This window comes from Poecilia mexicana, unplaced genomic scaffold (genome assembly GCF_051168715.1).
Source record: "Poecilia mexicana isolate PSO_F unplaced genomic scaffold, ASM5116871v1 scaffold_12, whole genome shotgun sequence".
In the NCBI taxonomy this organism is placed as follows: Eukaryota; Metazoa; Chordata; class Actinopteri; order Cyprinodontiformes; family Poeciliidae; genus Poecilia; species Poecilia mexicana.
Genome location: NW_028263381.1, coordinates 15,945,836 through 15,971,026, shown reverse-complemented (window position 1 = coordinate 15,971,026; position 25,191 = coordinate 15,945,836). Strand labels below are relative to the sequence as shown.

At 39.2% G+C, this 25,191-nt stretch overlaps 2 protein-coding genes across 4 annotated transcripts in view; both read left to right on the top strand.

The window, feature by feature from the left end:
* Positions 1-8,971, top strand: part of exd3 (exonuclease 3'-5' domain containing 3) — a 48,142-nt gene extending 39,171 nt beyond the window's left edge. For 2 of the 3 annotated variants that reach the window (XM_014987967.2, XM_014987968.2), the window contains exons 20-21: positions 7,979-8,045; positions 8,143-8,971. In XM_014987967.2, the coding sequence (XP_014843453.2) occupies positions 7,979-8,045; positions 8,143-8,510 (435 nt within the window). In that variant the 3' untranslated portion in view covers positions 8,511-8,971. The remainder of the gene's footprint in view (positions 1-7,978; positions 8,046-8,142) is intronic. The other variant, XM_014987970.2, reaches the window with a different exon arrangement.
* A 7,378-nt stretch (positions 8,972-16,349) lies between these two features.
* On the top strand, positions 16,350-21,660 carry nrarpa (NOTCH regulated ankyrin repeat protein a). The gene is made up of 2 exons (XM_014987973.2): positions 16,350-16,532; positions 16,754-21,660. Exon 2 carries the CDS (start codon positions 17,246-17,248, stop codon positions 17,582-17,584), a length of 339 nt encoding a protein of 112 aa, XP_014843459.1. The 5' UTR covers positions 16,350-16,532; positions 16,754-17,245; the 3' UTR covers positions 17,585-21,660.
* Positions 21,661-25,191: the final 3,531 nt, after the last annotated feature.

Here is a 25,191-nt window from a genome sequence, read left to right as displayed (position 1 = left end):
AAGAGGAGATGAGCAGATAGTTTAAGAGGTGAAATAACTGTGAAGAAAAAAAACGTGCAAGAAATATGAAAAATGTTGAACATTTCTTTTCCTGTTGTTAAAGAAGGCTGTTAGAGATGTACTTTTTGTTCAGTCTTTTGATGAAGTACATAACTAGTGTGTATGTCAAGGTTTTAGTGCGTTCAGAAGTACAGCATTTTTTCGCATTTCTTTATTTTTCCTGTATCAAATTTTAATTTATTGTTATTCAATTCATTTTTTCACTATAGACTGTCCAACTGACATTTATGGGTTTTGGTTCAATTAGTAACACACATTAATATGTACATTTAATATGTACATAAAGAGAAGGTTTACCTTTTGTAATGAAACTATTTAAAATGATTGCCATCAGACTTTGGTGGTAAAAAATATCTCATACTTTTATCAATTAGTTTGTTCCATCTATCTTGTTGCTTTTTGCTACACAACCTATCATACTACTCATTGTTTTTATGAAATCCTACTTATGGGTGCACCAGTAAATCGGGCCTGATTTCCTTAATTTTGGGAGTTCTAATTGCAGGAGAAACCCATGTTATTCACTGATCTCATCTACCTCAGCAATGGACTGAAAGAGCATCTCACCAGGTTATGTCTGTGTGTGGTTAACAATAATCACTTTTCCAAGTTACTGACTTTGAATATATTTAGCAACTAAACAAACCAAAACAAAAATAGTATTGGCCAAAGTCGTAATCGGCAGATCAGGCTTTTTTTTAAGATCGATTATAGGTGATGGTTGTTGTTGTAAATCACACACTTTCTTTTTTACTACATCCATGACTGTCTTTGACAATCACTAACTTAAATCCAATAAAAAGATGCTAAAACTGTACAATATATGACAGAGATTTTTTTTTTGTATATACTTGTAAGATCTGTTTTAGTCATATATTTTATAAGTTACATTAATGTATTTTGTCACTCTAAATATTTACCGGAAATGTTCTGGTTTTGTGAAAATAATAGAGAAATGGGCTGAAAAAACTTGCAGTCAAAGACGGTGTCATAATAGAATAACAAAACAAAGTTTCTCCCAGATTAAAGATGGGATTTATTTTGTTTACAGTAATATGAAAATTCTCACACACACCCCAACTAAAAAACAAACAAAAAAACATTTTAAGAAATAATGGCATTCATGCTTGCCAAGTATACTTCCCTCTCATAATAGTTTTTTTTTTGTTGCTATGTTTATATCACCAAAACGAAAAATAAAAATAAAAAAATTCCACAGTTTTGCTGTTAACTCAAAAACTTTTCCAAAATAGCTTTATAAAGTATCCCAACTATTGATAAAAGCTCATATTTGTTCAATGAGTAAAACACCTGAAGACCCTGTAAAAATAAGTAATGGTTTGCAATTTGAAGTTACAATATTTCATAGGTTTCAGTTTTAAATACATGGAAGTCAATACCCTTTTATTTTAGTTTTAGATTTAGAAATGCAGCTGATGTCTGATCGTGGTATTATATAGTAGGCTGCCTTGTTTTAGACGTAGGCTTCATGTTGCCATTGCTGAGACATATGGAATTTTATTTTTAATAAAAATAAATGTTGGGAGTATTTTTGTGTATTGCTTCTTAAAATGTATAGCTTCATTTAAGAACTATGTCTTAGCTGAAATGAAATTATGCTCGTTAAATTTGCAGTGCCTTCTTTACACTTGAGAATAGCTAGATAATTGTTGTAATAAACTGCATGGTTAGTCCCGTAGGCTCTTTTTGGTGACTTGTTTCCCTGGGAGAAGCCGGAAAGAGATGACTGCTTCATACAGGTGAGATGAGTGTGTGAATGAGTCAGACAGCGAAGGATGTGCTGCTTTCCTGTGAGAGCTACACGCTGATTTTTTTTTTGCATCTTCCGAGTTACTGATAGGTATCTGAGTGTCTGTAAGTGTGTGAGTGAGGTGTGTCAGATGAAGGTGTGTGTGATGTCAAGCCCAGACAGGCTCCACTGTGGTCCAAGTTTAGGTTGCTGTCAGTTTGTAGTGATTAGTTAACAGAGTTAGTAATTACCTCAGTCTGTCAGGCTGAGATACAGACCAGATACCAGTAGGATGTTGTGGGAAAGTGGATTCAGAGGGTCATTTCACCATCTCCCTCAGTTTCCTGCTCCATTTAAAATTGACCTGTTGCTGTAAGGCATAGGTGTCAAACTCCAGTCCTGGAGGGCCACTGCCCTGAAACTTTTAGAAGTGCCTCTGCTGCACCACACCTGAATAGGATAATTAGGTCATTAGCAAGGCTCTGGAGAACTATCTAGGAGGTAATTAAGCCGTTTCATTCCAGTGTTTTGTACCTGTGGCACATCTAAAAACTGCAGGACAGTGGCCCTTGAGGACTGGAGTTTGACACTCTTGCTGTAAGGAAACTACACCTTCAGGAGGAATTTATATTGAAAAGATCTTTATGGGGTATATTTCATGATCTAATCTCTCACTAAAGAGAAATCTTTTTCTCGTTTTACTTTTTAAGGTTTCTTTATTTCTTCCAATGCCTTTTGTATGAATTATGGATGGTTATAATTCTACAAACGTTTCTTTATGGGATCAGAAACCTGATCTGGCTTCGGGTCTCTAAATCCATCAAAAAGGCTTTGTGGTCGGTTATCCTGTCGCAAGTTCGCAGAGCTTCCATCTTTGAGTTACTTTTAGATCCTAAGAAAACTTTGAGAACATCCCACAGGAGCTGTAAAAACTAAAACGGGTTATCAACCAGAACGCTATAAATACTAGATAACTATGGACATGTGTCTTTGTTCTCTCTCAGTGTTTAAAAAGGTTAAACAATGAGAGAGAGAAAACAATACAAACACCATCTTATTAGTAGACATCCTTATGCAAACCGTTTTTATGGCTGCTCATAAAATGTAATTTTTTGGGCAGTATTTAATTCAGTTTAACATTCAAAAACTGTATCTGTTGCACTTTGCAGAACAGTAAACGCAACACAACAGCTCATGTGTCCTTTTAAATACTGACAATATATGTTTTTAAATATCTTATACAAAAAATACATGTAGGAACAAAATATACATAAAAAACTTAATTGTCACTAGCAATGATTCTGTCTTAACAAACTGATTCTCATAAATTCATACACTGAATTCCTCAATTTCTGTCAGCTGGTAGCAGATCAGTCTGTTCTTTATTTCCCCAGTGATGCAGACAACACCAAGAAGTAAACCCTGCACATCATGTGTTTCTAATTTGTATCTCCGTGTTTCGACTCAAATGAAATGATTCCACTCTGTATAGCTTGGCACCAGAAACAGCCCATCCTTACTGTAACTAAAAGCAGGCACCTCAGTAGAAAGACCAAAAGCTGTTGTCGCTGCTGACTCTGCAACACTACTGTGCTATTTTAAAATTCGAAGTGCTACTCTGCCCAATATGAAGAAGCAACAAAGACATCCCGAGGCTTCTCTCCTTGCTGGACAATGAAGTGATGCCTGTCTCATTAGGGCTTGTAAATCTCAATGATTTCACAGCGTCAGCAGAATTTTCTGTCTCCTCAGCAGAATAAGTCAGTGATGGCACAGTTTCCCAGACATGGGATCATGGGAACAACCTTTCTCTTTTTTTTTTTTTTTTTTTTAGGTTTTTGTCCTTTGCTTTCCTGGCACCTCAGTTGCAGTTTCCAGAAAAAGAGGTTATGTTTTATACTGCAACATAACCTTTTATGTTGTGTTGCGGTTTGCATTTTTTAAAAACCTCTTTGTGCTTAAAATTTGCATACAATCAGAAATTGAGGGAGATTTCCAAGGAAATAGAGGTACATTTTTTCCCCCGCTCCCCTCTTCTTCCCACCGGTTCCCACGCTGCCCCTTACCTGACTAACCACAGTTTGAATCGGTTTTCCAGCTCCCGATTGGCTGGTTGAACCATGTGACTAATGGAGCACCGCCTTTGGAGATTGGTGGAGGATTTTCCCATGGGAGCTGCCTTCAGTGCAGAGAGAGACCGTGTGTGTCTGTCTGTTTGAGCACGTTAGGGGGAAAATAATCACCCACCCCCTACTTTTTCTGTCTCCTTTCATCTATCCCCATTTTTTTCCTCTTTTTTCCATCAACTTCTATCTATTTAGACTCAGCATCACACATTAGTCACAGTATGACTATAATGTGACTTGCTGAAGAAGCAGAAATGGAAAGACATTGAATACTCCCTATGTTATTCTAATAATACTAAATTAAAGCCATAAGTAATATAGCTTAGTTTCACAGTTTTTATTAAAAAAAGAGCGATTCAGAGGACACATGCACTTGGAGAACATGGAGGCATCACTTCTATTAATCGTGTCAGGACCGACAAACTAAAGCCACATGTTGGTTTCAGACATAATCTGAAGTATGTGAAGACATCCAAAGTTTGACCTTTTTTTTTTTAAATAGGTTTGACAAATCTGTCAGCTCAGGTTTTACTGAAGCTACATGGAAGAAAACAATTTGTGTTTTAATGTGCTACCTCATGGCAGCTGTATGTTTGGACCAGACCAAAACTTTGTAAGTAGTCCAGCAGCGTTTTGTATTGGGTCTCAGGCTTAATGTTCCCAAGTCTGGGCCTTTAAGAGCCTCACATATGGGCAGATTTTCCAGACTCTTAAATCATATTCCATTATGACTTATTCATTGCTTCTGTCCGTTTTTACTGATAAAACTGTCTTGTTGCATTTAAAATCTTCTTAATGTTATTGACTACCAGCTTCTTCATCATGAGAGAATCTATATTTGAAAAGGTTTGACCTGGATTTTCTAAAACGACTTTGAAGTTAGGTGAGTGGGCTGTAAGAGCATGTTCCAGAGTCAATACATTTCAACTTATTTCAGCATGTACCTTTTTATGAATATATATATATAATTTTTTTTTTTTTTTTTTTTTACATGTTTCTTAAAACTATCACCATGTTGTCGTAGTATAACACGAGACAAATAATCTGTAAATAAAAAACAGAAGATTGGGCTCCTCTGTCTCCTCCCTATGGTCCTACTGCCATCCTACCATACCAGAGCCAGCAGGAAGGTCTTAATGTTGTTAATCATCTACATGTATGTGTTACTCAATGTGCTAATGGCAGAGAAACAACTCAGTTTTAGAAACACATCAATAGCAGATGAACAGGGAACTGTTCATTCTCGGTCACCAGTGGCCATGCTTAATTAATAGCCTGTGCATTTGTGGCAGGCTTCAGTGTGGGGAACTAGCTGTAGTGCAGCAGAGAGCAATGGGGAGGGAGTGAGCAGTGTGTACGCGGGGTGATTGACAGCGCTAAGTCCTCCTGACACTGATTAGTTGTTTCTGACAGAGCTGCGTATTTCTGCAGATGACAATAGGACCACGGGGATAAGGCAGAGGAGCTTGATTTTTTTTCTTTTACAGATTATCTGTTAGGACCAGCTGATGGTTTTAACAAATATGTAAAAAAAAAAAAAAAAAAAAAAAAAAACATTACATACTGCAGGTTCAAGTAAGTTAAAATCTATTAAGTCACTCTAGTTTGTCTTCAGTTGAAAATTAATCTTGAAAAGTCCTAAATTTGACTAAAGCATGTAAAATGCTAAAGACCAACACCAGCTGTAACCAGGTGTCTTTTAAAATGACTGACATGTCGTGATTAGTTCAAATTAAAATAAGTTCTCTTCATACTGAACTTAATTGCGTATTAAATCACTCCAGGATTGTAGTTTCCTTGGTTTTGAAGAGTTACAGAATATGGGGATTGCGTGTGTGAGATGATGTGTGTTTGTCTGCCAGTCTGTGGTTCAGCCTTCAGAGTTCAGAGCAGGTCCTGGCATGCTCCAAGCTGGGAAACTTTGAGCTGAACAAATAGCTCGCTCTGTCGTGCTGGTCGCCGCCATCGTGCCCATATGTTTGCGCGTGTGATGCAACTTTTGAGCTCCTTCTCAGCTCTTCTGGTTGAGTTCTTTTTTTTTTTTTTTTTTTTTTGCTGGTTTGTGTGCGATGCAAGGCAGAGTGAATAGGATGCACCGAGGGAGAAGTAAACACAAAGCAGACACCTCTGCTGTTCCCACACCTCCACTGTCTCTTACAGCTTTCTCATGTCCTGACCTCAGTCACCACAGAGGCAAACACCGCTCCGCATGTGCACACAGAGGAGACGACCTGCTTTTGTGCTGAGTGGGCGTATTCTCTCGGTTCGCTCCTGGATTTTTTTTCCCAGGTAAAGAGTGACAAGGATTAAGCCGGCCTGTTAAGGATCTCTCGTATGAGCCAGATTTGATTTACTGCCCACTCCTGACTGGAATGCTGTTTACAGGGTGGAGCTCAGGTGTGTTGACAAGGTTTTTAGCACTGATGTGCTGTCAGAATGGCTCACAGACAAGTGTGTGTTCGTTTTGGGGGCCGGCAAGCAGGAGGTCACTAATGTTCCCACCAAGTGAGACCTTTACCATGAAGAAGGACGGGCCAGCAGGAACGTGTGAAAATCACTCCGGCGTAAACGGTGTCTTTACTGACACGCTAACACCCCGACTGGATCTTTGAGTAACACTTACACCCTTTCACACCGGAGCAACAACCTGGGAAAACGTCTGATTGCTGTCGACGTGAAAGGGTCAACACTAGTGAGTGGGCCGTGCAGTCTTGCTGCCAGATAGTTTAACATGCCTGACACTTTGCTTTGAAGCTAAGAAACATCGCTGAGCTGAGCCTTCCTGCTACTGCTGAATCTGCAGGGAAATTAATCTTTTACATCAGGCTGTGTAAAAAATTTTACATCAACACTTTCAGGTTCCACCCAATGAAGATGGATCACTGGCTGGTGATATTTTTTCTAGTTCTTGGCTTGCATATCATTTTACCGTCTCCAGTTGATTAACATACGTTATCATTTTATTTTACCAAAATTTGGTTGAAATTGATAAGGCTGTGATGATGATTTGCTTTTGAGATGAAGAATTATTGAGAATTTTAATAAACATGGATGTAATTTTATTTTATTTTTTTTTACCTTATTTTTATACCTTATCAGTCAGTCAAACTTTATTTAAAATGCAGCATCAAAAATTGTTTTGCAGTCATTGAAAACAATCTTTATCACCATTAAGTGGTCCATCAAATAAAAAAAAAAATATAATGAAAAAATATGAATTAAGATGATAGATTTACATAATCATCTTTATGTATTTGTTACCGATGAACATTTAAATGTCCTGATCAAATACTTGCAGGAAACGCTTTCTTCATTATCTGAAGAAATCCTAAATAAATACATTTCAGATTGTATTAATGATCATTATTGTATCATTTTATGCATTGTTTGATATAACATAAAAAATAGTGAAGAATAAAATAATTCACCTAAAAATAAAGATGAATGTAATTTAATAAAATAAAATAAAAGCAAATTAAAATAGTGTGTGAGGGGAATATAGTTGTAGTCTTAAAACTTGGCCAATAAATTCATAACGGGGGATTAAAATTTAGTGAACTAAGCACAAATATAACAATTTTTCTAAAAAAAAATAAAAAAAATCATGAATTATTGTTAAAAGTGAAATATGAGCCAAATTAAGACCAGAGTAAAGAGCCAATCTATCTTTAAGAACTATTCTAAATGTGAAAGGAAAAATCTGTTTTCAGTTTATTTCTAAAAACTACAACACACTCAAAAGTCCCATGTGATCTTCAGGTTCAGGACAGTTTAAATAACAAAACTTCTGATAAATAAGATGGACTGGACCTGTTGAGAGCTTCTTAAAATGTTGAACGGCTATAGGAATTAACTATTTAAAGACCTCTTTTTTTATCCCACATAAAACAATCAAAATACATTGAATTTGGAAAGATAAACAACAGGAATATGTGAAATACTGTATCCTTTTACAGTATTTCACATATTATATGTGTTCCTGTGGTTTTGAAGCAGATTCTTTCTCTCATATTTCAGATCTGTTGCTCTGCTTTTTCTCCAGGCTTGTAACAGCGATGAATATGTGTCCATTCCCAGAGCTGACATGGAAACAATGCTCAAAGAGAAAGGTATATTAAAAGCAAATTGAAATGTGTTAGTGTTTATATTAGGGTTACCTGCGTGGAATTTAAAATTGAATAGTTAATTCTGTTTTTCTTTTCGAAGGATTTCTGCAGGATCACAGCACCAGTGACTACATGCTTGAGAAATCCTGTCAACAGGAAGAGCTGAGGCCCGATGACACCCTGACCCCCAGCGTGACCCTTGAGCCCCCCAGGTACGCCGCTCAGTGTCGCTGGGCCTCCCTTTCAGGACTGGACCGCGACACCATGACCTTTCCCGGGGGGTCGCCCATTCAGCTCCACACTGTGCCCCCCGCTTTGCTGCAGAGGATACCCCTGTTCTATGTCTGCACCAGATGTGGCAAGGTGTTCTGGGAAGGCTCTCACTTTGGCCGTGTCCTCTCTTTGTTCCAGGAAGTCTTACACATAACAGAAAAGGATCACATCTCAGTTGCCGGGCCATTCAATTGATGGAGAGCTGCTCATATTTATATTTTATATTGGTATACTATTTATATTATTTGTGGATAATTCAGTTTTCTGCTCAGGTCCATGTATTTATCTTTCATGCAGTTTGTGTCTGATGAAGGAATACCAGCAGTTCCAAGCACTCGAGTTTTAGCTGATAGTTTTAAGTCACGTTGTTGATTTTTGTCAAGAAATTGTGCCAGGAGATTAATCCTGGCACGGTTTCTTTTTTTTTAATTATTATTATTATCTTAGTGAAACAAAGACTGATTTGTTTACAATCCTAGCTATTTTTTCTGGGTTTTTTTTTTTTTTTATCTGAATGTTTTTATTTTTGATTGTTTACAGAAGGATGTGTAGAATTTTACTTGAATTTGAAACTTTTTCACTTTAAAAGGTATAGACAGCATCCTTGTGTATTGGGACCTAAAGATATAAATTAAATTAAAATGTTGAAAAATCAAGTCTTTAATGGTTTTTATTCAGTTAAGCATCCCAAGTTCAGAACTATTTACATAATTACATGAATGTGTGTCACAAGTATTTGACTCCCTCCTGTTGGAGAAGGTTAGAAAATAGAAAATTGCTTGGTGTTTCCTCTTTTGGACAAGATCATGCACGATCCCTATAAACAGGTGTACTAGGTATTAAGGTTAGGAAACTGAGATGACAATGAGAGAAAGCTAATTTTATGTTTCCAACATTGGCAGAGGCTGATTTTTTTTTTTTTTTTTTTAAACTAAGAGTCCTTTATGACATGGCGTTTAGAAAAGAAACTGGGACACAGTATCACAGATCCTCCTCCATACTTCAAAGTGCTCTGCAGGTTATTTTCCTTATAAATAACTTTTGTTTCACACAAGACGCAACACAAGTGTTTGTTGACGAAGATTCAAATCTTAGTCTTGGATGGCCAAAACAGCTCTACTTAAAGTCCCACAAGAGTTTATAAAACTCTGCCTTCAGGTTTTGTTGGTAGGACAGAAAAGGCCGTTTCTGGTTCACATGTAGATTGTGGTTAGTGGTAATGACCATACTGCTCACTATGCGTGGTGGTAAAAAAAAAAAAAAAAAGAGAAATCAGTTCTTGTCCTCCAAGTTTATTTTGTCAAATTATTTTAGTTTTTTTGTTTTTCCAATTTAATTAATTTGTAAATTCTCTTGTTTTTTTTCCATTTTGAATGGCATTTGACATGTGTGTTATGTAATACTTAAACCAGGTGAAGAGGGAGTGGTGGATTACTAAACAAAAGCTCCCAGACACTCATCATCTTAAAAATGCCTCGCTTCTGTCCGTATCAGGTTTTTAAGGAGTACATCCAGACATCCCAAGTCTAGATGTACCAGTTATTTATTGGCATTCGATCATTTTTTTCTCTCACTGAAGAATGCTGCTTAGATTAAATGTTTTTTTTTTTTACAAATTGTGTGTGATAAATGCTGCTGTAACTGTACTGAAAGTTACAAGACTTTCAGTAAGTCTTATAACCGGTTGCTTTTTCACATTTTCCATGCTCTGAAAACAAATCACAGGGACTGATGGGCTGAGAATGGACAGACTGATGAGATCTTCTAAGGTTTGCTGATGTCTTTCAGGCGTAACACCAACATGGGGGAGTTTCTGGGAATAGACGGGTCAGATCTCATAGAAGAAACCTCCCCATACCAGAAAAATCCACTCATATTTTCTGCTCTCTTTCCTAATCCCACTTTAAATTTGTGTGATTGCATAACATGAGCCTTTATCCAAAACGGCCCAAAGAGAGCTAGGTTCGTGCTACTAGAGATTTCCTGGTATTTTCTGTAAATGTATATGGTGCGCATTCTGCTAAAGCTACGACAAAAGGCATACACCCATAAAATGTAGGAATCTCTAACGATAGCCAGATGTGGGCTTTCTTCTATTGATCACAGGCATCAAAACGGCCGCAGTGGTTTTCAGACGGCTCATAGTCACTGAGGTAAATTACTTTTCATTTTCTGAATTTAAGCGGCCACAGCTGCAGGATAACATCTGGGGTTTGAGATGCTTATATTGCTACTTAAATTAGCAATAATAATAATAAGTAGAGTTGTCAGAATTACAGTTAAGTTCAGTTATAGAAATCCTGTCTCCTTGTGTGTCCAGGTGTTTTAGGATCCTATTGATATATCTTTTAATAAGCGTGAGTAAACTAAAACATTTAGGCAATCTTGCCATAAACCAATTAACAAATCATTAAAATTTTATTATTATAAATGTGTATGTATTGCTGTGTGGTCACTTCCTTTTGCGCTACACTGCAAAGAAATTCTCTTTAGAAATTATTATAAATATGATTGCTATTATGTTCAGCATAACAATTTTTACCCATCTAATTTATTCAAATTATATATTTTTAAGGAAATTTCTGCTACATTAGACATGCCATTTGTTTTTATTTGTTAATATCTTTAACTGTTTAAGAGACTTCAGCTACAAAAAAAAGTAACTGTGTATCTGAAGATGTCACAGAAAAATGCGGGAGACACGGATGTGAAAAATGTAAAGGGGAAACATTAAAAATGTCCTCCTAAATGCGCAGATTAATAAAAGTTAGTCCAAATTATAGAAACATGGGTAAAGTTCAATAAAAAAATAAGTCCATTGACGGGGTTGACAAATTCTCTGCTTTATAGGTTAGCACCGAGTTTCCTAAAAACGTTCAAGCAAACATTTAATTATTTTTTAGTAGCATATCCGTTTTGGAATTTAGATTATTGCTTCCAATTAAGTCATTAGAAATTATCTTTAATGGTCTGGGAAAAGGTTGATGACAAACTAATGTGCGCGGCGCTGTATAAAAAGATCCGAAATCTGCAAATCATTGCTTCACAATAAAGATTTAGCTCATGCAAACTAATTCTGCTTTGTCGCATAGCCTGAACCACACACACACACACACACACACACGCACCTACACACATTCGCATCTCGGCTTACAAGCCATAAGCTCTCATAAATAAGACTTTATAATTGCTGCAGTTGCATTAAGCTCCCCTGAAATATTTTATTGGTATGGATAAAGCAGACATGATGCGGCTCCCGGACTGTCCTTGTCCGGGTGGTCGCAGCTCCTGTCTGCACAGAGCTCTGCGCTGCAGCGCCGTGTTATTTGATCCACGCTCTTTCTTCGCTGGGAAGAAAAGCTCGCCTCTTTCCCACGCTCTGAGGACACGTGGTGTCCGGAATGAATTGGATTCAGAGGACCCTCCCTCCTGGTTAAACGTCACCTCCTTCTCACTCTCTCTCCCTCACATTCACACATGCATGCATTCTTTTTTTTTTTCTATGTATGTGAAAGAAACTGGTTATAATAAAGAAATAAAAGGATAATTTCCTTCATGGTTTAATTCTCTGTGAATGAGAAGCCAACATTTCTGTGGGTTTTTTGTTTTCTTTTTTCTTCCTCTTTTTCCTTTTTCTTTTCTTTTTTTTCTACTTTTTAGCAACATGCATTCCGGGAGAACGGGGGACGGGTAGTCTCCTCCTGTCTTGTCTGGCCCCGGTCCCTCCGGCCCCAAACGCCAGATCTCAAATCAGCGCATCAAGTTGCCTCGATTCACAATCTTGAACTTGTGACTCTCTATAAACAAACATGCATTTTGCTAACAACACAAAAAAAAATGCATCTATATCTATAGCTACTCAGCTGTAGAGGCCACCGGTTCTACATTCAGTGTATCCTCCGTGAGTTTTGGTCACTCATTACTGTGCGCATTTACGCACGCGTAACTCGCGCATTTGAGATTAAACACGTTTTATTTTCCGTCGAAGTATGTGTGATATTAACAGAAGGTGTGAAGTTACGAAAAACAGACTGGGGTGAAGCTGTATGTGGGGAAGAAATTCATCCAGAAAAGAAACTTTTGGCTCCTTCAGTTTGTGCACAGGCTTTCCAAGTATTTAAACTGGCTCCAACTAAAGCTGTGATGGCCGACAGATGTTCCTGGTTTTCTAGAAAGTGTTCTGCAAAGACCAAGGGAAAAAAGGAAACAAAACACAAACTGCACAAAGGTCTTACACAAATTTTTGCGCTGAGAAATTAAAAGGTTTTAATGAGTTCCCGATCTTACGTGAACTGTTGTTTTTATTTTGGAACTGGCGCAAACATTTCAAAGTCCCTTTGCACACATGCAATTTTAAAGAGATTCATTTGATATTTTGATCCAGGAACCCTGGAGAGCTCGCCACACTTCTTTCTCTGCCGTTTCTGTCCATTCATGTGATCCAAAAAGTGGGGGTGGGAGGTGTTGAGGGCCATCTGTTCTATGTTTGCGATGGTCATGCTGCTGCTGAGTCAGTTTGGGGACCAATCACAAGACTGCCCCGACTTAAAAAAAAAAAAAAAAAATCATCACAGAATCCTTATGATTAGGTTTTCCAAAATCAGAAACTGCAGCACATTCTGCATTCTTTGTTAATGTATTTTGATTTCCAGACTGTCACGTTGGTGGAGATCCATGTCAAGTTGTTAGACATCATTTGGTAAAACAGCAGATACCCTAAAAGTCTTATATTTATACATAGATCTAAATCTCAACAACATCTGAATAACTTTTAAACCTTAAACAGCACAAGTCATAAGGAAATGTGTTCAACTGAAGCAAAAATTTATTTGGAAGAAAATCAGTTCAAGTCAAACCAACCACAGCCAACATAAGGGGCTAACATTCTTGGCCAAATGGGTAGAGTAATATGCCCCATATGATTATCCAAATATAACATTTGGATAATCTCTGATTCAAGAAAACTCAAGACAAAGAGAGGGGCCCTCATAGGCTGTAAAGGCTATGCTGAGTGTGAACGTATCTTCTTCAGCAAGAATCATTCTTATGGGGTCCATATGGGTTTTCCACAGGTTACATAAACTCCCACGTTATATTTACTTGGTTGATGTGGGGGGAAAAAACAAAGCAAAACCTGTGGATTAAAAGTAGGAAACATATGGGTCCCAGATGTGTTGCTGAGTTTAAGCCTATTTTAGTTTGTGAGAAACGCCAGATACATTCATAGGGCATTGTTAGTGTTGCAGATACTTGGTAAAATCAGTGAGCAGCAAACATGAAGCGCATTGGCACAGATTCACTTGGGACCCATCCAGCTTGAGGAAAATCTGCGTGGGGAGAGCGGCTGAGAAATGGGCCAAACTGCCCTCACAGGTAGCATGTAAAAAAAACTGAGCTATTCACAAAAATATTTGCCTTCTTGGTCTTCTTTTTACTGCTTTGGTTATCAAGATGCACACAAATAAATGACAGCGGTGTGAGTGAAGTGGTTAATCAAGCCTGTGTGGCCACAAAGCGGAAGTAGGAGAGCATTACTGCACAATTAAAATTAGCTATGAATTCAAAAGTTAGCTTGTTATCTAGAGTGTAGTTTTAAATCTTTGAAGGCGCAGAGTTTTTGTCATGGACAAGAATGAACCGACAGCCGTCAGCTTCCTCTAATTTTAATAGACGCCTGTCATTTGGCTCATGTTTTGAGGTCATATAAAGAGTGCCGCCTCTATATTGAAATCTGTATGCGCGGCTTCTTCATCCGTGGCCGTGGGACCTCGGCTGCAGTCGCACCACTCATACGCGCCAAAAGGTAGAGTTCGGGGTGTGGGAAAATTAGGACAGTGCGAAACCATTAGAGCAGCGAGCTGCTCATAAAGTGTTACACAGATGAGATCAATTCCGGAGCCGCCAAACGGAGCTTTCTGAGTGAGGCAGAGATGTTCCCTCGCAGCGGTTTCTCTTAACTGCTTGCTTCTCGGCGACTTTAACACGTATTCTCTCCGTCTCACCGTGTTTGCGTCTGTCACCACCTCACTCCCCCTTCCTCCCCTCTCTCTCTCTCTCTCTCTCTCTCTCTCTCTTCTCACGCAGACACACACAGGCGCCCGGTTCCCACGGTGGCGGGGGCAGCTGAGCGGCGTGTCAATCTGCGCACAGCGTCACCTCTTTTCACTTGCAAAAAGGAAGTAGCGCAGGGCTTTTGTTATTTGAAGTCCCACAGTCTAGTCGCTTTAAAAACAACTGGACTATATCCGCCGTTTATGATTTAAACAGCCACCTATAATCTCCTCCATCGGAGGTGTTTTTACACGGGGAGCCCGGGCCCGTTTGGGACTCATTTGACTGCTATTTATACCTTTTGGTTCCTATAGGTCATTCCTGCCCATACGAGCTGGTAAATCCAAACTTCTGTGCCGTTTGGACCCCCTGGAACCAAGCATGTGCCGAAATATGCACTTGTCACCCCGCATTACACTGCACAAAACAAAAAAAAAAAAAATAAATAATGCATTATTTTTGAAGGGAAAAGAAAATGATACATTTTTGAAAATTATTTTTGCAATGTTGATTCTTAACTCTCATGTCCCTAAATAAAATGTTAATTCATAACTGGATAAGTAGAGGCTTGTACCATTAAAAAACAGATTCATAATGACCAATGAATTCAGCAAACAGTACAGAAGTCTAAAGCAGGTTTTGAAATAATATACAAAATTACTAACATCTCACTGAGCACTGAAAGCCATCTGAAAATGGAAATGATATAATACAATCGTCAAGAGAGCCACAGTTCAGGTGCGTACAGCTGTTGTACACGACACAAATCTGGCCACATTGACAAAACAGCAAGAATAAAGCAATGTTCACAAGGAAGCAATAAGAACTCTCGTTTATACTTTGTCACAAGTCTTATTGTGTCGAATTTGAGCACACCATTCTCAGGATGCAACAGGGTGATGGCAGTATCAGGGACAGGAAATAATCATGATAGACACAGGAGCCAAGTTTCACTTTGAAAACTGCTTTAATAAAGTGCGACCCAAAGTGACAGGTTAAATGGGATGAAGCGTATAGTCATGTTGGGAACTTCCAGTCGCCTGGCTGAAAGTCTGCAACAGCGCTTTTCCCACGCTGACAATTTGGTGGCTGCGAAATGTTTTTGACAACACAAGATGCAGACAGCTATGATCCGACAACTAAAAGAGCGCCACCTGTCGATTTTAAAATGCACATTACACTGCATTTTCTTTCAAGTATTTGAGAAAATAGCTGCAAGTGGGCAACTTTTCTCCAGCTAATTTTTGAGTTTCGTTCCGTAAAGTAAAGTAAGAAAGAAAGGAATAGGGGAATTCTCAAAATACTAAACCACAAAAAGGTTGGGATCCACTGAACTTCTAAATTTAGCAGGTGTTCTATATTTTTTTTTGGTTTATATATGTGTGTATCATTATCAAAAAATAAATAGCTGTCATGTATTGGACTGATTTACAATCATAATCAATATGTTGCCTTAGTAGTAGCGAAAATAATCGTTGCTTTTCTGTTTGTTTGTTTGTTTTTAAACACATCATGTTGTACATTTTTTCCAGTAAATGTTTGTATAAGACCAAGAAACCATAGTACTTTTACTTAAGTTTATCATACAATGAGACATTCAAGTATGGATGATTAAAATCAGAAATAAGTTGAACTGTGGTATCCAGTTTTAGGGCCCCATATAATCTTTATCCGGCCCTGCATGTTGACCATAATGCTTCATCGGTTCTTATTGCGACACTCCTTTCAATTCGCTCCACTGCGTGGCAAGCAGGATATCAGATATAGAGCTCAAAACAGAAACATTCTGTGGCAACATTATTTGGACCTCCAACCCCCCACCACCATCAACTCTCTCTCTCTCTCGCTCTTTCTCTCTCTCTCACACACACTCTCTCTCCCTGAAAACCACGCCGCCCACCCCACAGACACACAGGCAAGGCTCTGATCCCTCCCTCTAACCCAGCCGGCAGCCTATAACCTCCGCGCTTCTCCGCCCATTCCTCCACAGTTGATTCTTCGGGAAGGCATTGTCATGCAAATAAAGGACGCGTAAAACTATTCCCCCGGAGCACGGCGCAGGGCAGAGACTCACAAGGACCGCGAGGAGGAGGAACACACGCATCCCGGGGCTTCGCAAAAGTGGTTTATCTGTCGCCACAACACGGACCCGTCCATCTGACGCAGGTAAGTCAGCGGATTGCAGTTTGGCTGCGGGACGCAAGCCTGGGGGAGATCCGTGCGTAAACGTGTGCGCACAGAGCTCTCCTCTCCTCTGTCGCGCTGTCTCATTCTTGGATGTGGCGGAATGTGTGTAAGGAATTTGGATACATGCGGACATCTTTTGTGATTTTTTTTCTTTTTTTTTCTTTTTTCTTTTTTTTGAAAATTATTTTTGTCTCTCTCAGACGTCTGCATGGCCACATGAGCAGCCACATATAGCCAGGAAGCTGGTTGGACCGTTGGAGGAAAGCCGACGGGGACCCAACAACGAGGAGGCTGCCCTTTGGTGATTGTGGTCATACTTCCAGTCTCCCCAGTGAAATCGGAGGTGCCTCTTCTTCATCTCCCTGTCCAGGCTACCTGGTGCTGCTGCTGCTGCTACTAGAGAAGGAAAATTACACCCAGAGACTCCTGGAGCGCTCCTTGACACTTTTATGTTTTAGGGGATTTAGGATTTCTCGAATATTAACGTTTTTGCACACCAGGTGTGCCGTTTTCCCTCTTGTCCTCTTTTTTGGGATATATCCAGTGACCCTTCCGCCGTTAAAGTGCCTTAAAACTGGGTGTAATCCAGCATAACTGTGGCACTGTTACCAGACCAGAGACGCTCGACACAGCTTTAGAGCCGAGGCAGGATTATTTCTCGTTCCCCCTCAAACTTGAGCGAGTTTGCCACCATGAGCCAGGCGGATGTGTCGACTTGCTCCGCGCCGCAGAGGGTCTTCCAGGAGGCAGTGAAGAAGGGGAACACCAAGGAGCTGCACTCGCTGCTGCAGAACATGACAAACTGCGAGTTCAACGTCAACTCCTTCGGGCCGGAGGGACAGACAGCGCTCCACCAGTCCGTCATCGACGGCAACCTGGAGCTGGTGAAGCTGCTGGTGAAGTTCGGCGCAGACATCCGACTGGCTAACAGGGAAGGGTGGAGCGCTTTACATATTGCCGCCTTCGGGGGCCACCAGGACATTGTGCTATACCTCATCACCAAGGCCAAGTATTCCTCTGGGGCCCGGTGATCTGTCTCTGCTGTCAGGTAAAAAGTAGAACATTAAAGAAAGAAAAGGAAAAAAAAAGAAGAGCAAAACACATCAGCAACAAATTCAGTCTTAAAACTGCAACGCAAGGAGAAAACATGCTCTTTTCAAAACATAGCTGCCATTATTTACATATTTGTGCCAAAATATATGAAAAGGAAATAAAACTGCGCAAGAATCTCCCCTCTCTGTAAACCAAACAGGGCCATCTGTGCGCACCGCATGGTTCACTCAGACCAGAGCCGGCCCGAGGTTGTAAGGGGCCTTTAGCAGAATTTGATGTTGGGGGTGGAGGGGGGAGCACATACTTTTTTTTTTTTTTTTTTTTCAATTAATCACCAGCGACCATTGGCAGAGTTAAATCACATGTTTCTATGAAGATGGGAAAAATTTGACTGGTTGCACTGGGATGTTTTGTAGACCTAAAGCCAAACTGATGCAGACGCTCTAAATGCAAGCATCCTAGAAGTACGATCTTCTTGTAATATTTAAGCTGGTTGTGTTTTTCAGCACTTTATGGTTTAATATTTGCAACTTTTATGTCCCAGGCCACAAAAGATACATAAATTAGACTTATTCAAATCCAGTTACAGTGTGCAATAATTATAATTTAAGCCCAGAAATAACAAATGCAAAACATTTAACTGCTCTGTAATTATTTACTGTTAGTCCATTTGCTGCTCTCTATTTTTTATATATATATATAATTTCCAATCTTTTAAATTAACTTTCCTAAAACTAATCAACTATAAAACTAAACTAATTTCTCTATATAAATCTGTAATTTTGAAATCTATAGTCTATCCAAAACATGGGTCCCCCTTCTGATTCATTTGGGGCCCCAAGCAGTGCTCTTTCTCTCTTATTCCTTGGGCCGGTTCTGTCTCATACACAATCACGCAGCGCTTCATCATGAATCTCTCACAAAAAAGCACCTCACTCCGGTGAGCTTGTTGGTACTTAAAGCTTTCATCTTGAATGTTCATACAACATCGTGTCATTATAGAAGAAACTGTCACACCGTATCTGTGTGCGTGTGTATGTATGTGTGTGTGTGTGTGTGTGTGCGTGGATGGTGAAGTGCAGATGGCCCAGTTTTTTTCATTCAAAGTGAATCGTTTCTTTGTGGGAGTGCAGATTTGACCTGTTGCTCCTCATTGTCCTGTAAAAAACAAAACAAAAAAAAAACACACTTTTTTTGTAAGTTATTTTTATGTGAAACACGGCACTTGATGCTGCTCAGCTGCATGCTGGAATATCTGAAAGGGAAGACACACGGACAAGAGGAGAAGCCCTCTGTTGAGGTCTCTCTTTTCTTTTTTCCCTAAATTAATTAATATTATAAACTCAAAATGAGGATCATACAGCTACAACTGTATTTTTTTTTATGTATTCAGGGTTCCTGCTCATTCTTCTTGTCACAACTCCACACGTTTCTGGACTCACATCAACACAGTTCTCATTTTTGCAAAGTTCGCTCTCTACTTACTTCAGACATTTTATTTTATTGAGGTCAAGCTTTGGAAAAGGAGACCTGCAAAAAAAAAAAAAAAAAATTACAGATTCCAAGCACGGACGGATGCAGCGTTTAGACAACGGGACAGCGAATAAAGTCTGGAGACAGAAACGTTTTTTTTTTTTTTGTTGTTTTTTTTCCAGAATTTATTTAATTTTTCCATACAGCGTAGGAACCCTGTGAGTGACTCCATCGTTGTTGTGAAGTACTGTACACAATAGCTTTACCTTTTTTGACAGTAGCTGAATGGGCTCTGCAAGCACACACTTTGCCATTGCTGGTGTCCCAACCTTTCAGGCCAGTGCGACCACTCCGCTCTGGTGGTCATCGTATTAAGAACCGCTGCTTTCGCTTTGTATGTCGTTAAAGGAAAAAAAAACAAGAAAAAAGAGGAAAATTTGGATTTCACTTTATAATCTCCTTTCAGTATTCTGTTAACATCCTAGTCATCACTGTGAAAGCAGGCTGATTTTATTGTTTTTTTTTTCTTTTATATTTATGAAGGTACATTGAAAAGATGCATTTTTTTTTGAATATGTTGTGGTTCTACTTTTTAAAAGAAAAACACCTGTAGAGTCAGAGTTTAGTGGGTGACTCAAGCTGCTTCAGACTCTTTTAAATTTTTTTTTTTGAGTGCAAACCTGCAACCCACCCCCCCTCCTCCTCCTTAGTTGACCCACACAGCTTTAGCCTGTTGACCCTCAAGAGGACTTTCAATTAAACTGACTTTTCTTTTCTTTTCTTTTTTATTATTATTATTTTTGTTTGGTTGCCCTTTTCCCAGCTACCTCGACTGTAAAGTATTCTCAAGCTGTTCCGCCTTCTCCCAGCTTGCCCTTGCCAATCATGCCAGCATCTGTCTGCTATGTAACCTTAACAGAGACGATGGACTTCGGTGCAGAAGATGCGATGCATTCCTCAGTTAGGACAGTTTATGTTACACTACAACCAAACCAGTGCTGACTAAAGCATGAGTGCCCCCAAGCCCCCCGCCCTGCCTCTGAACTCCACTTTACTCTTTCTTCCTCCCTCTGTGTCCTCATCAGCCTGTTTTATTTTATTTTATTTTATTTTTTTCATTGTACAGCATGACTTATAAATGCAGGGAGTTTTATTGCACAAAAATACAGAGCCTTGCGCGCCCCTAGTGTTCAAACGGGGTAACTTCAGAAGGCTTTGGAATATTTTCTACTACTGAGCAGGATTCTTCTTACTGATGGATGATGAAGACTTAATGAAAATAAAAAAAATAACTACGCATGACTATTGCAGGATGTCACACAATAAATAAAAAAGGAAAATTGGATTTTGTAAGCTTGCCTGCTACATTTTGAAAGTCATGACACCCTAACTTTTTTTTTTTTTTTTTTAACAATGCTGCTTGTTTTGTGTCTTTTCTAATTAATTATTATTTTTTTTAAAGCCTACTGCTTCACAGCAACACTGGTCCAACTCATGAGAAGCTTTTTTTTTTTTTTTTAAAGTATCTTTTATTTCCGTGTGAGCCTGACATGTGTTTGTGTTTGCTTCTCATGGGGGCCCGTGTGACTGGCTTTTAAACAGTCATCAGCCAGACTGAGAAACTTCCCTGGAATAATCATCCGGAATCCTATAACAAAAGCTCCACTACGACAAGGTATAGATTCACATCAGGCAACAAATAAAAATATGCATCGCTTGTGTTTAAACTTGATCTTTCTTTTTTTTTCTTTTTTTTTTTTTTTGTTAAGAAAAAAAAATTGCACTGATGACTGTTGTTGAAAAGTTGGCTTTTATGTGTCAACATTTAATTTTTTTCTGAATAGAAAAAAACAAACAAACAAACACAACAAAATACTATTGTATATGTATACGCTCCAGGTGATAATGTCCTAATGTATGTTTTACTTTGTGGAAAAAAAAACATGTTTTTCAACAAAGATGTGTGTATCTCTGTGATTGGGTGTATGTATATATACATATGGATATATATATCAATGCTGATGATGATGATGATGATATCTTGGGGCACTTTCTTTTCTGAAGTGCTGTCTTCCTGTTGTGTCGTTTTAAAAGGGGGAATAATACATTTGATGGTAAGATCATTGTAACGTGGTTTAAAATTGCACGCTTGTGTGGTTATACGGCTCACCGTGTCATAACATTTATGACGCGCGGAGCCAGCTGTCGGAATGGTGTACATGAGTGAGATGATATTTTTTTTCTAGAAAAAATGGAGAAGAAAAATAATTTAAAAAAAAAAAAAAAGAAAGAAAGTGAGTAAGTGCAGATTTTTTTTTTTTTTTGGGTCAGTCAGCATGTGTTTCTGGTCTTGCTTCATTTCAAGCAAAAGGAAACAGATAAATCTTTAATGAGTGATGCAGATGTTCCATCTTGTCTGTTTTATTATTTTTTTGTATACTTTTCGTTTTGAACATTTGTAACACTGTGATGATGGTGACGTGCCGTCACATTGAGATGAGTGCTGTATTATTTTTGTACGTTTGTGTACAAGCCAGTAAAGAAATCATTAAACTAAAAAAAAAAAAAAAAAAAAAAAAAAGGATCTTGTGTATGGATGAGTTTCTTCCTCTTCGTCCTGCTGGATTTTGTTCATGGAAGGAATTGGCTTTGGAAAACGCACCTACCCTCCCACCACCTCCCAGGCTTCCAAGTCGGGCACAGCCCAGATCCCAGTTCTCCCCTTTTGTCATTCATCATGGCCTCATCCTTTCACTGCCGGGATAAAGGAGCCTGGTGCATTGTGGGTAGGCTCAGTTTTAAAGTAGGGTCCCCTCCCCTGTGTGTGTTGTGGGAGAAATGGTTTTATGTTACCCACGAAGACCCACACACACACACGCGCGCACACACACATGCACAAACTTTCCAAAAAACTCTTCCCTTCTACAACTTTTGCTCTTATTCAGCTGTTCTGACCTTTCTTTGGTCTTCAATGCGTTGCTTTTCACATTATTTTTGTGTCAACAAAAGTTAAACTTGTGCTAAAAAACACAAAACTCACTTTAGTCACATAATTTGTTTAAAACACATCACTGTTTTCACCTCACTTTGTTTCGGTTCTCCTTGCAACATATAGAATGTCTTGTTAAAATCTTGTAACAACTTTCAGTTCAAACATTAATATGCAAAATTATTCATAACACTTCCAACTTGTTAGCCACAAATGTCAACGTATTTCATTGACACGTCATGCTTCAGTCCTGCACAGGTTAATGCATAATCTAAAAAGCGGAAGGAAAAGTAAACGTGACTTAAAATGTAAATAGCTCAAACTCAGTCAGACAGGATAGTAATTTTCATATCCATTGATCTCTGACTGTATGGATGAAGCAACTGTCCTGCTGGAAGGTGATTCTCTACCCCAGACTTATTTTTTTTATTTTTTATTTTCTTGCAGTCTCTAACATATTTTCTTCTCTGGTTAAAAAAAAAAAGGAAAAAAAAAGCATACTCATCAATGTGTTCAGAGTGACGTGGAGTGTTAGTCTTCCCACACAAAGTGTTTCACATGTTGATTAGAACGTTTATTTTTGGTCTCATCTGAATAGAGCACATTTCTCCACACGTTTGCCCTGACCTTGCGGAGCGAACTTCTTGTTGCTTTGTTTTTGAAAATGTGACATGGATGACTAATGGTTGTCCTTTCAACTGATTTTCCCCACCTGAACTGTGAATCTTTTCCCCTCTTCTGTAGAGTCAGCGCAGGCCTCTTGGCTGGTACTCTCATGAAAGCTCAACTGTCTGTCAGTTAAGTGGACATTCATGTTTGGTTTAGACACGTGACATAATTTTTCTGTCATTGCATGATAAATTGAACTTAGTGAGATGTTCAGAGCTTGTTGTTTCGCACCTAACCCTGCTTTAAACTTTGTCTCGGATCTGTCTGGCGTGATGGTTGGTCTTTGTGACGTTGTTTATTCTGCAGTGTTCTCCATTAACTCTCTGAACCCTTCGCTGAACAGCTGGATTCTGGCTAAGATAAAGTTACAACACGGTTGTACAGTTTGTGAGTGTAAGGATTAGGAAACACCAGCCGTCATGTTTTGTTAAGATTTCGGTCTTAGTTTCTAATGTGCGTGCTGGGAATTTTAGGTTTCTGCTAGGTAATTACCAAAGCTATTTTCGTTCACGGGCCTCATCAGTTGCATATTTTGAAATTAAATGTTTATTTGAGTCAGGTTCGACATCCTGTGCCGCATGCGATATTGTGTCGCTACGCAAATAGGTCGTGGGAAAAGCAGCAAAAGATTTCACATGATTGAGGTGTTTCTCTTGCGACACTTTCTGGGTGTTGGCCGCGTTGGTTTAAAAAAAAAAAAGAAAAAAAAGAGAGAAGAAAAAACACGTCGCAACTGAGATGGAAAGGATGGTTGTGGCTTTTAGGGAGTTTTCAGTCAAGAAAGGAGTACCGTTTTTCTTTCTTCTGGTTTCTCTGACACGTAAAGAGCGTGCGGTATCGGTTGAAGCAGCTGTTGAACCCTCTCGTCTGAGCTGCAGCTGAACTGCTCTTAACCTCAACTCAAAGGTTTCCAGCGCTTGAACTGCACTGACCTGATGCATTTTCTCTGTCAGATACAAACAGAAGGCAAGTTAGCTCCTTTAAAAAACCAGCCCTTCTGTGTTTTGATACCGTTGCAGCCAAGTCGGGTTATCTGGCCTGCCTCTCCCTCCCTCCCTCACTTCTGCAGGATGTTTTTGTTGAGCTGGGTTCCCATTGTTCACACACTCAGTTGGCAGGCCTCCCAGAGTTGCTGCTGGCTGCTAGGCCCCCTAATAGGTTCTTCATGTGCCTTGGCTTTCCTCACACATCTTAGTCTTGGCTTTGCGTGGCGAGGCCTGTGTCACTGAGCCAGGGCAACACAGAGCATGTTTTTTTTGAAGAGGAAGGTGGATGGGGGAAGAGAAAAAAAAAAAAAGCTTGTGATTTGTTCAGGGAAATGCATCTGTTCCAGAAAAATAAATAAATAAATAACAGAGCAGTGACAAAATCAATTTCACGAGAGTAACTGATCTAATCTGGCAAATGCAGATGCTTGCCGTGTCTTCAACAGTAGCAGCACAGTGAAATGTTTTCGGTGGGTTTGTGTTGCGGCAGCTGCAATCAAGTGCATCTGTCCGATTATCTTCCAGCTCCATTCAAAAAGGCCATTGTTCAGAGGCTCATAAAATATTCATAACCGTGCTCACACCCCCTTATTTGAAAGGCCTGCAACACATGAGATTAACCGAACATATTGTGATACGTGTAAAATGCGAGTTAAACTGGTTTTGCAACAAATTCCCCATTTCATAACGGCACCCTGCTCGACATGTGTCCTGCGGTATGAGCCTTGATTGTGCGATCGAGTTTATAACTTCCTCCTAAGTCCACTGGTTTTCACTTGATTGCAGTCTGATTGAGCCATGGTGAGCAACGGACGACTTCTTTGAAGGTCGTGCGATAGGCACACAGAAGAGGAAGGATGTGGAGCAATGAAAACCGCAAAAAGAGGAACACTGTTTTCATTTAAGCATGGATGTGTTTACAACCTTCAGGCAGTGCTGTATTAAATCATGCGCTTGTTGCTAAAATTTTAGATTTTCTCCTCAAGTTGTCAAAAAAAAAAAAAAAGAATTTTAACAGCTTAACGTCAATTTAAAGGTTGAACAGGTTCCAAAACCCGCAGCTGGCTAAACGCTTGCAACTTGAAGGATTAAGTCTCCTGCACGCTGATGACTCACCTGCACAGGTGACATCACTTTCATTTCCTGAGTAATTGAGCGTGCACCTTCTCGGTTGATTTCCCTCCGTCACTCTCTGTTAGTTTTCATGCACATCCAGGGGTGAGACCGCTCACACTGTTGACGTGATTTTAAATAAAGTCTGAGTTTTCAGTTCCCGTCATCCACCTGCCTTCTAACCGACCAGAAAACCTGTCACACAGACCGAGGGGCCTGCAGGACCATAAATGTGTTGATCATTCATCATCCGTGCAGCTGCAGGAGAGAGATAAAAAGCTAAAATATGGACTTTTGACTCCACGTTGTCCTTTTTTTTTTTCTTTTTTTTTTTTTAGCCACACTATATATCTAT